At 44.3% G+C, this 13,323-nt stretch overlaps 1 protein-coding gene across 1 annotated transcript; it reads left to right on the top strand.

Annotated features, from left to right (window-relative positions):
• The first annotated feature begins 38 nt into the window (after positions 1 to 38).
• On the top strand, positions 39 to 12,275 carry PPIC (peptidylprolyl isomerase C). The gene is made up of 5 exons (XM_074360559.1): positions 39 to 252; positions 6,572 to 6,685; positions 7,139 to 7,232; positions 9,547 to 9,731; positions 11,613 to 12,275. Exons 1-5 carry the CDS (start codon positions 136 to 138, stop codon positions 11,739 to 11,741), a joined length of 639 nt encoding a protein of 212 aa, XP_074216660.1. The 5' UTR covers positions 39 to 135; the 3' UTR covers positions 11,742 to 12,275.
• The last annotated feature ends 1,048 nt before the right edge of the window (positions 12,276 to 13,323 follow it).

Genomic DNA, 13,323 nt, shown 5'->3' with positions numbered 1-13,323 from the left:
CAGGTTCCAGCCCTGCCCCAGCCGCTCCATCCACAACCCCCCCACCCCCTCCACCGGGAAGTGCGCAGGCGCAGCCGGCCAGGAGTCCCGCCAGCTGTCGCGTCGGAGTCGCTGCTGCCACTGCCACCGCTCACCATGGGCTCGAGTCCCCGGCTGCTGCTTTTTCTCGTGCTTTGCGTGGGGGTCAGCGCGCTCGTGCCTTCTACAGGGGCCTCGGGCGTCCGTAAGAGAGGCCCCTCGGTGACGGCCAAGGTGACCGAGCGGCGGGCAGCAACTTCCCCTCGTGCTGGCCGGGGGGGATGAGGCAGCTTTGAGGACTGGAATCTCCGGGAGAGGGGCGGGGAGGGGGCTTCCCGGGCGCTGAGGACTGGAGGCGGCCGCGGGGCTTGGTGGGAGGGGGCTGCCCGCGCGCGGGGGCCGCTATCCCCCTGGAGATTTGAGGGCGCAGGGCCGTGTCCCAGCCTGCCCCCGCGGCAGACTGTCTGAACTCTGTCTCCCGGGCTGGTGGTACGACGTGACCGGCCCAGGAGCTGGGAGAAGCTTCCGGAACCGGTGGGCCCTTTCTCCAGGAAGGAGACAACCGAGTACTTCCTACGGCGTGGCGGGGACTGCGGAATAGAAGCAGGAAGAATGTGGGGCGGGGTGGCAGGGTAGGGAGAGGATGGGCGGAGGAGACGCGCTTCGAGTGGAGGGGTTGCACTGGGCCGCCCGCCGCGGCTGTCACCCGCCCTGGCAGAGCCCAGGTCCAGCTCCTGTTGCAGTGGTGCCGGTGCAGGCGTTACCTGGCTTTTCTTAAACGAAAGGCTGTTCTCCTTCTCAATGTAGGAATCATCCTCCCCTGCGAGGGAGAGGTGCGCTTTGCAGACTCTGGCGGCTGGCGGGTAGACTCTGGACTTGGGATGGTCCCAGAACAGCACGGGCGGCACCTGTGTAACTGAGACCAGCCTTTTCATCTCGATTAGGCGGGACATCTGCCATAGACTGTGTCTTTACCGCTTCAGCTCTTTTTTTTTTCCCCCCAGCATATTTACCCAAGGCTAGAAGATAATGGGAGGGTGCAGGGAGAGACGAAGGGAGGGAATGATTTGGTGCCCTTGATAACCACTTCGAAAAAACCCGCTGGCGGTAGCGTCTTGGAATCCGGAAGGAAGGGCAGCTGCAAGTGGTCTTAACAATCAGTCTGGTGTTTGCCAGGAGAAATGATAGTGTTGAACTAGTAGTAGAGTGTCTTCACCCTCTATCACAGACCCCACCTGAGGAGAGGGCAGGATAAAGGGCGGGGGAGGTTCAGTCCAACATCTGATGGAGCCTAAGGGTGAACAGAAAGGCCGCGCTACGGGGTGTGTGCAGTGATAAACTGAGCCTGATTGATTTGAGCGCTGATTCTCCTCCCAGCCCCTTGATGTTTTTTGCGTATCTAAGTTTTGGGAAATAGCTTACACAGAGCTGAAGGGTTGGGAGTGGGGGGAGGAGTGGTGCCTTCAGCCTGCAGATACTACGGGGGGGGGGGTGTCTCATGGGATACAGCCATAAACATAAAATTCATAAAATGATGAAATGAAGGAAATACACCCTAATATAGGGTTTTAAAGAATGGGATTGACATGATCTCATATATGCTTTTAAACAATTACTGTGGCTGCTCAGTGGAGAGTGAAGTGGGAGGTCATTCAGAGCTCCAGGTCAGAGTCCAGATGGTGGTGGCTTGGAATAGGGGGGATATTTGTGGAAATGGGAAACCAGGGAGGGACTGAAAATAGATTTTTGAAGTATAACTAACAGGACTTGCCGATGGTTTAGATAGGGGTAGGGGAGTGGGAGTAGGTTTGCCAGATAAAATACAGGATGCCCTGTTAGATGTGAATTTCAGATAAGCAACAAATAATTTCTTAGTGTGAGGACATCACCTATACTATTTGGGAACAAGCTTCACCCAGGAAGCTTTCAGATCTACCAGTTCAGAGACCCACCCCAGAGCAAGTAATCACAATCTCTGGAGGTGTGCAGCCTGGACTGGGAATCTCTCAGAGAGGGGAGGAAGCTGGGGGCTGCACGAGGGGGAAAGTTGGGGCATCTCAGCCTCAAGTCCAGGGTGCTGTCACTGAGTTTTCCTGTGCTGTACTTTTGAAATAGTCACTCAGCGTATCTCCTTTTTTCTCCATGAGTTTGTCATTAAGTTCTAAAAACTAGCTGTGTAGGCATGTCCTTCTACAGATTCATCTCTGTTGAATTACCTTTTCAGTGGGCATTTTAAAAATAGCGAATCTATTGGAAAATGGAGACATTAAAAATGATTTCTCTGAGTATGGAAAAGTAGATTAATTGCTTATCATTCTAGTGTATTGTTTTCCCAGTAGTCTTTTTTTTTTTAATCTTTTTTTGGGGGGAGGAGGTTACTAGGTTTATTTATTTTTATTTTATTATAATTTTTAGTAGAGGTACTGGGGATTGAACCCAGGACCTTGTGCATGCTAAGCACACAATCTACCACTGAGCTATATCTACCCCTCTCCCAGGAGTCTTTACTTTTTCCTCTGATTTTGTTTAAAAATAAGAATCTGTAAATAAGAGAGGTGTGAAGTGCTGCACCCCCCCTCCCAGGGCCCTTTCATGGCACTTACCTTGTCCATGAATCCTGCTGACAGCCACCACCTCAGCCTCCTGCCCAGCCATAGAGGGCTAGGGTCAGGGCTCTGTCTCAAAGTCCACTGAATTGGCACTTGCAGCCCTGCATTTTCCAGCAGATGCCATGGGCTCTGTGCAGGGAAAGGCACCACGAGTATAGAAAGTGATGCTGCTGTCTTTCCAGTTGCACGCACGTCACAGCTTGCTGGCACTTTCTGCAGCTTGGAGTGGCCAAGAGGCTGAGGCCGGGGTAACAGTGAGTTATCTGATAATGTCTGAGGCTCGCCTCTGTAAATAGAGATGGAAATAATACCTACTGGATGCAGGGTTTTGCATATTAGATGTGATAATGCAGGTAAAGCACTTAGCCCCAGTTGAAGTTACTGATTTAAGAGGTCAATTGTTAGTGTTATTTGTGTTGTCTTAGTAATCCTCGCAGGCAGTGCAGCCCTGAGAGGAATCATCATCTGCGTACAGATGAGGAACAGGAGCTCAGAGTTGCCCAAGGTCCCACGGCCACTTATTAGTGGAGCTGGGTTTGGGAACAGTTTCCTTGACATCACAGCTCACATACTTGGTGTCTTCCCCAGCTGCTTTGCAAACGGAAGCAGGATTAACAATACAGGGGTTTGGGGCAGATTGTTTTGAGTGCCTCTGGCCTCTTCCCCTGTCTCTCCTCACCTCCAGTGCCCCATAATTTTCAAATGACTTTCAAGGGCAGCCATAAGGGGAAAAAGGAGTGACTGAGGCGCCTGCTTCTGAAGTGCAACGTGGAATCCAAGTTCCACCTTTTCCAGGAAGCCCGCCCTGATCCCTACAGAAACAACCTCTATCCGTGGCATTTTATCTGTGCACATCTTCTGATAAAACCTGACTTCCCATTATATTATAGCTCCCTGTACATGTGCTTTCTCTCCTGTGGGACTGTGACTCCAGGGGGTAGGGGCTTTGCAGCCCCACCACTTGTTTAGCACAGGGCCTGTTCCCAAGGACAGGCATCAAAGTCAGATGATCTAGGGTGAGAGGGTTTGCCTGACAGCCACCCTGGCCACCTGCACCGAGTGTGTAGGTGTGTGTGCCCTGGTCCTCATTATCACCTTACATTGAACTATTTAGACTTTCTTGAGAACCTGCTTGAGCTGACACTGTGCTGGGCACTGGGGATCTAAGAACAGCTTTTCTACCCCCTTAGGGATTCCCTGCATAGTCAGAGAGAGCCATATTAACGATCAATGGAAGTCCAACTGGACTCAGCCTCAGACTGAAATTTTGTCTTTCACACTTCTAACATGGCCTAACAAAACCTGTATCTCTTAGTCAGCATCCTTCCTTTGCCATCTGGAGCTGGTGAGAGTTTCCCTTCCCAGCCGGTTGTGGTCAGAAGGGTTGTGGTGCTTCTCTGCACGTGGATCAGATTTCCTGCCTTGGTGCTCTGGTTCCAGAAAGAACTCTGCCAGGTGGGGCTTGTGTCCACTCTTATCCCTGGAGGCTGCTCCCTTCTTTCAGGCTGGCCTCACATCACACCTTCTCTAGGATGCCTTCCTTCAGCCCTTAACATCCCTCCAGAACGCTGGGTATACAGTGTTCTTGGGGCACTTGTCACATGTGGCCACCTTGTATTGTGGTTGTTCATTTTCTTGGCCTCTTTTTTTTTTTTATTGAAGTTTAGTTGATTTACAATGTTGTGTTAGTTTCTGGTGCACAGCAAAGTAACTCAGTTGTGTGTGTGTGTGTGTGTGTGTGTGTGTGTGTGTGTGTGTATTTTTTCATACTCTTTTCCATTATGGTTTATTATAGGATATTGAATATAGTTCCCCATGCTGTTCATCTATTTTATATATAGTAGTGTGTATCTGTTGATCCCAAACTCCTGATTTATCCCTCTCCTCCTTTCCCCTTTGGTAACCATAAGTTTATTTTCTACAACTCTGAGTCTGTTTCTGTTTTGTACATAAGTTCATTTGTATCATTTTTTAGATTCCACATATAAGTGATCTCATAGGATACTTGTCTTTCTCTGTCTGACTTACTTCACTTAGTATGATCATCTCTAGGTCCATCCATGTTGCTGCAAATACTTGGCCGGTCTCTTTATGTAAGCTCCCTTAGGACACGGATGCCCTCCAGGAGCTGGTCCCCTCACACTGCCTTTATATAGATCTTTGACAAATATTTGTTGACAATAAGATCTGATTTTCTCATTTCCATTAGAGTTAGGGAAACTATGCTATATTTTCTTGCCATCACTCATTGAATGTGAAGGATGCTGAGGTTTGGGGAAAAAATCATATTAATACATGTGCTAGGCCACGTGTAAGAAAAGGAGATTCTTATTGAAGAGCTATGCTGGGTGATAGACACTTTTTCTTCATCTTCTCACACTGCTCTCTCACATTTTATTCTCTTTGCTGTGGAGATGTTCATGGACTTTATTTTCTCTTCTTTATTTTTAAAGTCTCGCAGGCTTTTCTACTGGCTTACATGGTGCCTCTTTACAATTATGTCCCCGACTCCTTTCCTGGTGCTGCTTCCTTATTGCCAGTTATTGAATTTACTCCTTGGCTCGGAAATCCCTTTGGAGAACCTGCTTCTCTTTGGCCCCAGCTCTGCACAACTGGGCTCCTGTGCACGTGAATGCTGCTTCCTGAATTGTCCTTCTCTAGTGCACTGCTGCATCTCAAGGGCACGGTCTTTTGTGCATTCTGGAAAATTCTACTATATAAATAAAACAATTTTTGCTGCTTTGGCCATGTAAAATTGCAGAATGCCACATGGAACACTAAATATCACATCACCCGGTGACAGACGAACTGACGTATTGGCAGAAGCCCTCGTCTTGGACTAAATAAAGCTTGACAGTCTTTACTTAGTGATTTTTCTAAACTGTACGACATCTTTTTCTGTGACAACCCTTCTTATTTTTTTTTAAAGCCATCTCTTAAATGTCTTTTTTTATCCATTCAAACGGTAAATTGCTTCATATAATCTAAACTCACTAATAGAATGCCCTTCGACTCCGTGGCCTTTTCAAGCGTTCTGTCTCAGAATCGTATGAACACAGTGATTTGTGAAGGAAAACATGTATAATTTCATTTCAGATGAAACGGTTAAAAAAAGGTTCAAGTGAATTTTTAAGGTTTATCTGCAAAAAAGTGACTCACACTCACTCCTGATGTGTGCTTTCTTTCTTCAGTTCTAAAATGTTGTGATAGAGGAAGGACACGTTCTACTTGTGCAACTTCGGGAACATGACGACTGCATTCGGTGTCTGAGTGTACAGGGAAAATGGTCCTGTCAGGACCCGAGTGTAATGTCTGCTGTTCTCTGGACGTGCTGGAGCCCTGGTGCCTTAGCATGTTTGGAAGCACATGGCGGGCCTTTTGGAGGAGTGCTGTATGTTCTGATCATCTTTCGCAGTTCCCTTGACAGCAGATGTCTATTGAGCACTCAGTGGGAGTTTGGCAGTGCTCGAATTTAAAAATAAATAAATCTGGATGGTTAGATAATTTCTCTCCTCACCAGTTTTTTCTCCTGCCAAGATGGGAGAGCATTACCTCTCAGAAGAAGTCTCCACTCTTACCTGCGTCTACAAAGCTAGGAAACAGGAGGCGACAGCAGTGTTGGTCTGGGGTGAGGAGGAGAGGAGTTCCTGGAGACATGACTGGCTGCCTCTCACAGCACTGAGTCAGACTTTAAACCGTTCCTGGTAGAGGGCCTGGCCCAGGGGGGTGCTCCATAAATGTGTGGTAAATGAATATTTGTGAGGGAGAAGCACCTACAGAATGGTTTCAGAGCTCTAATTTATCTCATGCTCCTTCACGACCCCTTTATAAAATACTGGTGGGCAGGGCTCTTACATGCGAATCAACTCCCAGATTGTAATGTTCACCTACCCTATAGCGCGGCTTTTCCTTCTTATAACCTTCTGCCTTTCAACCACACACAGGTCTTCTTTGATGTGAGGATTGGAGATAAAGATGTTGGCAGAATAGTGATTGGCCTCTTTGGAAAAGTCGTGCCCAAGACTGTGGAAAATTTTGTCGCTCTGGCAACAGGAGAGGTATATCTCAGTTTTATTCCCGTTAACTGTGCACACAATTGGATCTTCCTTCTTTTAAGCCAAGCATAAAGATGCATGCTGGGAAAATAAGTATTAAGTTAGTAAGTGAGATGAACCTGAGACATCTAATAATATTTTACTTTATTTTCCTATAAAATGTGTATTCTTCAAGCACTCAGGGTTTTAGAAAGTGGGGGGAAACAGTTACCAAGTGAAAATGCAGATTTCTCTATTTTACTTATGCACATTAGTACTTTACTTCCATAGTTTGTTTATGTATTTTTTGGTCAGCTAATGATAAATTTCTATCAGTAAATTATTGCAAGGACCTGATCTAGTTCTGTAGATATTTTGTGTAACTTTCTCATTTTGTCATTTCCAGATAAACACTGGGCTTTATCTTTCAGTATGGGTTATATCTACTTGTATATTCAATTGACTTAATCTCTTTAGAAAGGATATGGATATAAAGGAAGCAAATTTCATCGCGTCATCAAAGATTTCATGATTCAAGGAGGAGACTTCACCCGTGGAGACGGCACTGGCGGTAATGTGGTCTCGCACATTTTTCCTTTCCTGCTTACCAAAGTGAAACCTAAGATTAAGACAATATACTTATCCAGTATATCGAACTCCCAGGTTTAAAGAACAAAGTCATAAAGACAACCAATCTAATTCTTTAAGAAGGATGGAGTTTGGGGGAGCCTCATCTAACAAGATCTTGGTAGGTACAAATGAGTTAGGCTTCCTAATTTAAAACAGTATTGCTTTGGTGTTCATTATCTTTCTATAGTGGAGATGTACTCATTTAGTAGACTGTTCTGCAGTGATTGAATGGTAGACTCCTAGTATGTAGCAGTACAGAAAGACGTTTGTCATCACAAAGAAAGGTAGGCTATAAAACTGTACAGTGTGGTGGCAGCCAGCTGCAAATGTGTAGGTTGGTGCAGGAGGCCTGAGGGCATCATGCCAGGGTGATCAGACTGACACTTAGGTGACAGGATTACAGGTGAATTTGCCTCCTTCTTTCAAAATTCTTTCATTTTACTGTGAGCTTTTCAATAATTAAAAAAAGTGAAAGTAATAGACAAGTTGTCAAATATAATGTAACTTAATTTTTATCAACAAAGTTAGAGTTCTTTAAAGTACAAATAATTAAGTTTATAGCTTTTCAGATATCCCTGAGCTTACTGTTTCTGAGGATTCCAGCTACCCAGCCCCTGTGACCGTTTTTCCTCAAAAATGTTGTGAGTTCTTTTCCTGAACACACACATAATATACATAATTACACAGAATTTAAATTTACTTCAGGTTTAAGATTTCTATTTCAGCAAATACTGGTTTTGGTGGATATTAAACTGCTAACTTTTTAAAGAAACACTTGGGTCATTTTCAAGCCCTAGGGCTAATTTTATGTTTATTGCAATGGTTTATTTATAACAAAATGGCTACCATTAAAGGCTTGGCTTTGTCCAAAATTTCGGGACGATTGTTTTAGTCCCTGCGGAGATGCTGCCGGGCATGGGAATGTTGAATGGAGCAGGAGAACATGTGCAGGTTGCTTGGGTTAATGGGGCTGGTGAGGATGCTCAGCACAGTAGTCCCAGCCGCTGCAGAGCTGAGTCTCACTGGAAAAGCTTGCAGCTCCAGTACTGGTCCCCTCTGGACTGGCACCCCACCATCCTGCCTGAGGCCCTGAAGTAATGGTGACAGAGCTTTACTGTGTCCTCTTTTCTTTGTGTGTCTCTGCCTGCTTTTCCTGCCGTATGTGTGTGTGCATGTGCAGAGTTAAAATATTCTGTTTTGGAGATAGGACCTTTTGGATCACTTAAATTTAGCCTAGACCTCTCTGCAGGCAGAACTTTCCTGCCAGGCCATCTTGTGTGTCACTGACCAATCAGCTATAAATTGTTTGCCTTTGATAGCCACTTCTGGTCCTTCTAACTGAGCCAGGGCTTTAAGGTTGGTCATCGATGGATAAGGAGTCCTAAAGTGGAGGAGGTGGGCATGACAGGCACTCAAGGTGTTGGAGAATGGAGAGATACTTCTCCTGGTCCGTACTGTTGTTTTATAGGAAAAATGTGTTCTGCTCTCCCTGCTGCTATGCTAGGACTCCAGCCTACATGCCTGCCTCTGGGGCTTCTGTTCAAGGTTGGATCCTTGGGTGCTCTCAATTGCCGTCACCCTCTGTATCCTGGTGAGCCCTGAAGTCACCATGCCTAATGACTTCCAGGCTGGCACTATTGCTCTTAGTGCTGAGGCAGGAAAGAGTGTTAGAGTCAGAACATCACTGTTCATGTCCTGCTCTGCCGTTTGTGAGTCTGATAATCTCTGTTTACCATTCAAATAGGAATGAGAATACCCATTCTCTGGGACTGTTGTGAGAATTAGCTGAGAGTGTAGATTAGGTGCATACTGCACTCTAGTTGGGTTGGGTGCTGAGACAGGAGTGACCCAGGACAAGTGAGCTGAATCTCAGGACAGAGTTGGAGCCACTAGGATGGCTCGTCCTCTTTCTCTCTAGGTTCAGGATTTCATCCTGTCCATTGCTTCCTTCCCATTTCAGAGTGAAATCACTGACTTGCTTGGTCATGGTTTGGGTCTTGGTTTGAGGCCAGAGGGGACCCTACTATCTTGTGTCATACTTTCATTTGTTTGTTTCAGTCCCTGGTGTTCTGTTTCCTTAAGGAGTTAATTTTATCCTCTGCTTTATTCCTCCTTATGTTGGACCATCTTTTCCCATCCCCACCTCCTACAGGCTTCTATTACTCAGTTCTACTCAAACTTTATGTTTTCCTTTGAGGAATTTCCTTTCATATAACATCTGTTGATTCTCCCCTTTTTTGTTTTGTCTCACCCAGGTATAAGCATTTACGGTGAGACGTTTCCAGATGAGAACTTCAAACTGAAGCATTATGGCATTGGGTGGGTCAGCATGGCCAATGCAGGGCCGGACACCAACGGCTCTCAGTTCTTTATCACCTTGACCAAGCCCACCTGGCTGGATGGCAAGCATGTGGTATTTGGAAAAGTCATCGATGGAATGGTAACTTGATATATTGTTTTTTCTTGTTCAAAGCTTTATATTTATAATGGGGGTACCTTTAGTGATTTAATCTATAAATGTGCTTGTTAGAGAGCCATAATTATATGCTGACTTGCCTTTTCCGAGGTGAATAAATTATATGTGGTATCGTATTTTAATTGTTAGGAGCATTGGGGCAAAGCTGAGGACTTGGCATGAGAAGTTGAGTACTTAATTTATCTCACTACTTGATATAATTGGAAACTCTTTTTAATGTAATGAACTAAAATCCTGTATGTACATACAATGAGATACGATTCAGCCTTAAAAAGGAAGGAAATCATGTCACAGGCTATACAACATGGACAGACTTTAAGAATACTGTTAAGTGAAACAGGCTCGTCACTAAATGATTGTATGATTCCATTTAAATGAGGTATCTAAAGTAGTCAAATACATGGAAACATAAAGTAGAATGGTGGCTGCTGGGGGCTTGGGTTCAGAAATGGGGAGCTGGTGTTCCATGGGTATCACTATAAATCTTCAGTTTTACAAGATGAAAAAGTTCTAGAGATCAGTTGCACAATAATGTGAATATACTTAAATTACTGAACTGTACACTCAGAAATGGGTAAGATGGTAAATTTTATGGTATGTGTTTCTTACCACAATTTAAAATAAAGTATTTTTAAAAACCCTGAGCCCCACGTGGTTCAGTACAGACATAAGTCACCTTCAAAGACACAGAGTATAGCAACCAAAATTACTAAAGAGAATTCAAGTTTACGCTGCTATGTCTCAAAGAATATCCATGGGGTCCAATTCACAATCATAATCACAATAGGAACCTTAAAATCCTCATTCTCCTCCACTCCCAACATTACACATCCTGGGACACCTGCTGCCTGGTCTCAGATGAACAGTCCTTCACAATTTATGAGTCATAAACTACCTTGAAAAACAAATGAAAACTATAACTGTCTTTACAGAATAAGAAAAAAAAAACTGTGTTTCTACTGTTGTAAGGGATTTTCAGAATCTTCTGAATTCCATCCTCTGATCCTCCAGAGATCATCTGGGTTGCTTTGTTAACAGTGGCCCTCACCCCAGACTCACAGAATCAGAACCTCTAGACGTGGGCCCACAAATAAGCATTTAAAAAATTGTGGTAAACATAGCACAGAAATGTCCAATTTAACCGTTAAATACACAGGCTTTAAAGTGCCACAGGTAATTCGGACGTGTGGCTGCTGCTCTAGGTTCACACGTGTGCACAGGTGCACATACATACCCACACCCTTGCCGAGTCCTTGACAGTATGAAGCATAAAGCAATACATGGGCTTCTGGAGCCTTCCAGAGTAGACAAAGGGGCCTTTACATCACTGTGTGGTTGAGGTTACAGAAGTATCAGATTCAACCTGTAGATTAATGGGTGGGGTCCACATTAAAATGGGCAAACCCAGAACTATCTCTGCTTATAAATCTGCTTTCTGGCCCACTTTCTTCTGCCTAGACCTCTTATAGAGTGGAGCTGAAACTGACTCAAACTCCATGCTAACTTTTAAGTTGGGTTCTAACAAGTGAGTAGAAATACTTTTTATTAGAGCTAGATGCTTGTAAAAATATCTAATTTTTTTTTAGAATATAAAATACTAATAAAAAGAAGGGAGGAAACACACAAATATGTTCTTTAATTGGCAAGGTAGTGGGTAAATTTTATTCTGTTATATATAAACTTCCTGACTATTTTTAAATTTTCCATACTTAGCTTGCATGGTTTTTATAATCATAAAAAACAACTTATCCCCACTTGGGCTTTCAGACTTCACATTGATTTCACTTCTGGATCACCACTGTTGCTGGTCAGAAGTGAACCATGGGTCTACTTTTCTCTCACCAGACAGTGGTCCACTCCATAGAACTGCAGGCAACTGATGGGCATGACCGTCCGCTCACCGACTGCTCCATCGTCAACAGCGGCAAGATCGATGTGAAAACGCCCTTTGTGGTAGAGGTCGCTGACTGGTGATACAACTAGCAGAAAACAAAGAAGCACACACTCTGGCAGGGGTGTAGGGGTGTGTGTGTGTGTGTGTGTGTATGTGTGTGTGTCTTTTGAGTCTTCAAAGTTACTGTTTTGCTTTGTTTTTAAACTTTCTTCTGTTTTCCGCCCTAGATCACAGGGAAGTTACAAAGATCAACCACTCAAAGTTTAGTTTCCATGAATTTTGGTAAATCACTTGCTTAGGGACTTTGCACTTAAAAGACATATCCCTCTCCTCAAGTGGTGCTATTTTTAAACTAGAAAATTTTTTATTGGCTATATTCTTTTGAAGAACACATTCATTACTTTGCTGGATTAATTGTGATACCTGGGTTGAGTGATATATAAGATCTGTCTGAGAAAGATGGGGATTGGAAGTTTATTACTTTGTATTCAAACAGAAATTCTTTTCAGGTAAAGGGAGATTTGATTAGTATTATCTGATATATGGCACAGGGACTTTTACCTGTGAAAGGTGCTTTGGTGTTCTCTATATTAAATACTTTTTATATAGATCAATTATTTTTGCAAGACTTTTTTTTAAACCTAAGTTCTTTGAAAAAGTAATGTACAAAAGCATATGCATTTTCATGTTAATGATGAACAGACTAAAGAAGATTCTGTATATCAAAATACAAACACAGCTGGATAATCGGGGATGGGAATGCACAGAAATGGTGCCCATCCACATCCCAAATACTTGAGATGATTTCTCACTAATTTTTACTCAATGTAACATTTTTAGAAAGTTCCCTTGAGTCCAGTTGCAACAAAAAGGATTTTTTTTTTTTCATTTACATAGTGGAGCTGAAGCTTCAGGCTGTACTTAAGCTAGCCTTGTTAGGGCTTTGTTGTAACATACCTGGCAGTAGCACAGTGCACCTGATCTCTGTTCAGGTGAGAGGGGAGCTGCTAGAAAACGGCCCCACAGCTTCTTCTGAGACCTGGAGACTCATGCAGTGAAGGTCCAAAAAATCCACCTCTTGAGCTGTGTTCTAAGAAAACTGCTTCAGTGAGAGATGAGATGAAATGAGCATTCTTACTGCTGATGGGGTGTTAATTGCTACAGCTTTCCTGAAGAGCAGTTGGTTATTTTTTTTTCCCAGAAGAATTTATGAAAGGCCTTTGATAGGTCAGGTACCAGCTTTGAGTTTGGGGGATACAGCAATGGATGAGAACAGGGCATCGTGGAACTTACATTCTAGTGATGAAGACAGAATAAATGAGGTAACAAATAAAAGGGTCTTGGCACTGTATAAAAACCACTAGGTTTGCTGGAGAGGCTGGGGTGCGGTGGGGGAGGGGCGCTGTTCTAGTGGCTCCTGAGGGGACTTTTGAGGTGAGCTCTGAAGGACAGAGGGTAGTCAGCTGGCTGCCAGGTGAGATCTGTGATTCAGGCCTTGCAGGTAGAGAGGGAGCGGGAGCATGAGGACCTGGGAGGTCAGAGATAGGCTGAGGGCAGATCACGGGTGTGAGGGGTTGGGGTGCTGGGGTAAGGCTCTTCCGTTATTCCTATCCAGTTCAGTTTAGGGGGGCACAATGTGATATTCCTTTAAGAAAGATTATT

The sequence above is a fragment of the Camelus bactrianus genome, chromosome 3 (genome assembly GCF_048773025.1).
Source record: "Camelus bactrianus isolate YW-2024 breed Bactrian camel chromosome 3, ASM4877302v1, whole genome shotgun sequence".
NCBI classification, from domain to species: Eukaryota; Metazoa; Chordata; class Mammalia; order Artiodactyla; family Camelidae; genus Camelus; species Camelus bactrianus.
Note: the sequence above shows the minus strand (reverse complement) of the source record. Positions and strands in the feature narration are given on the sequence as shown.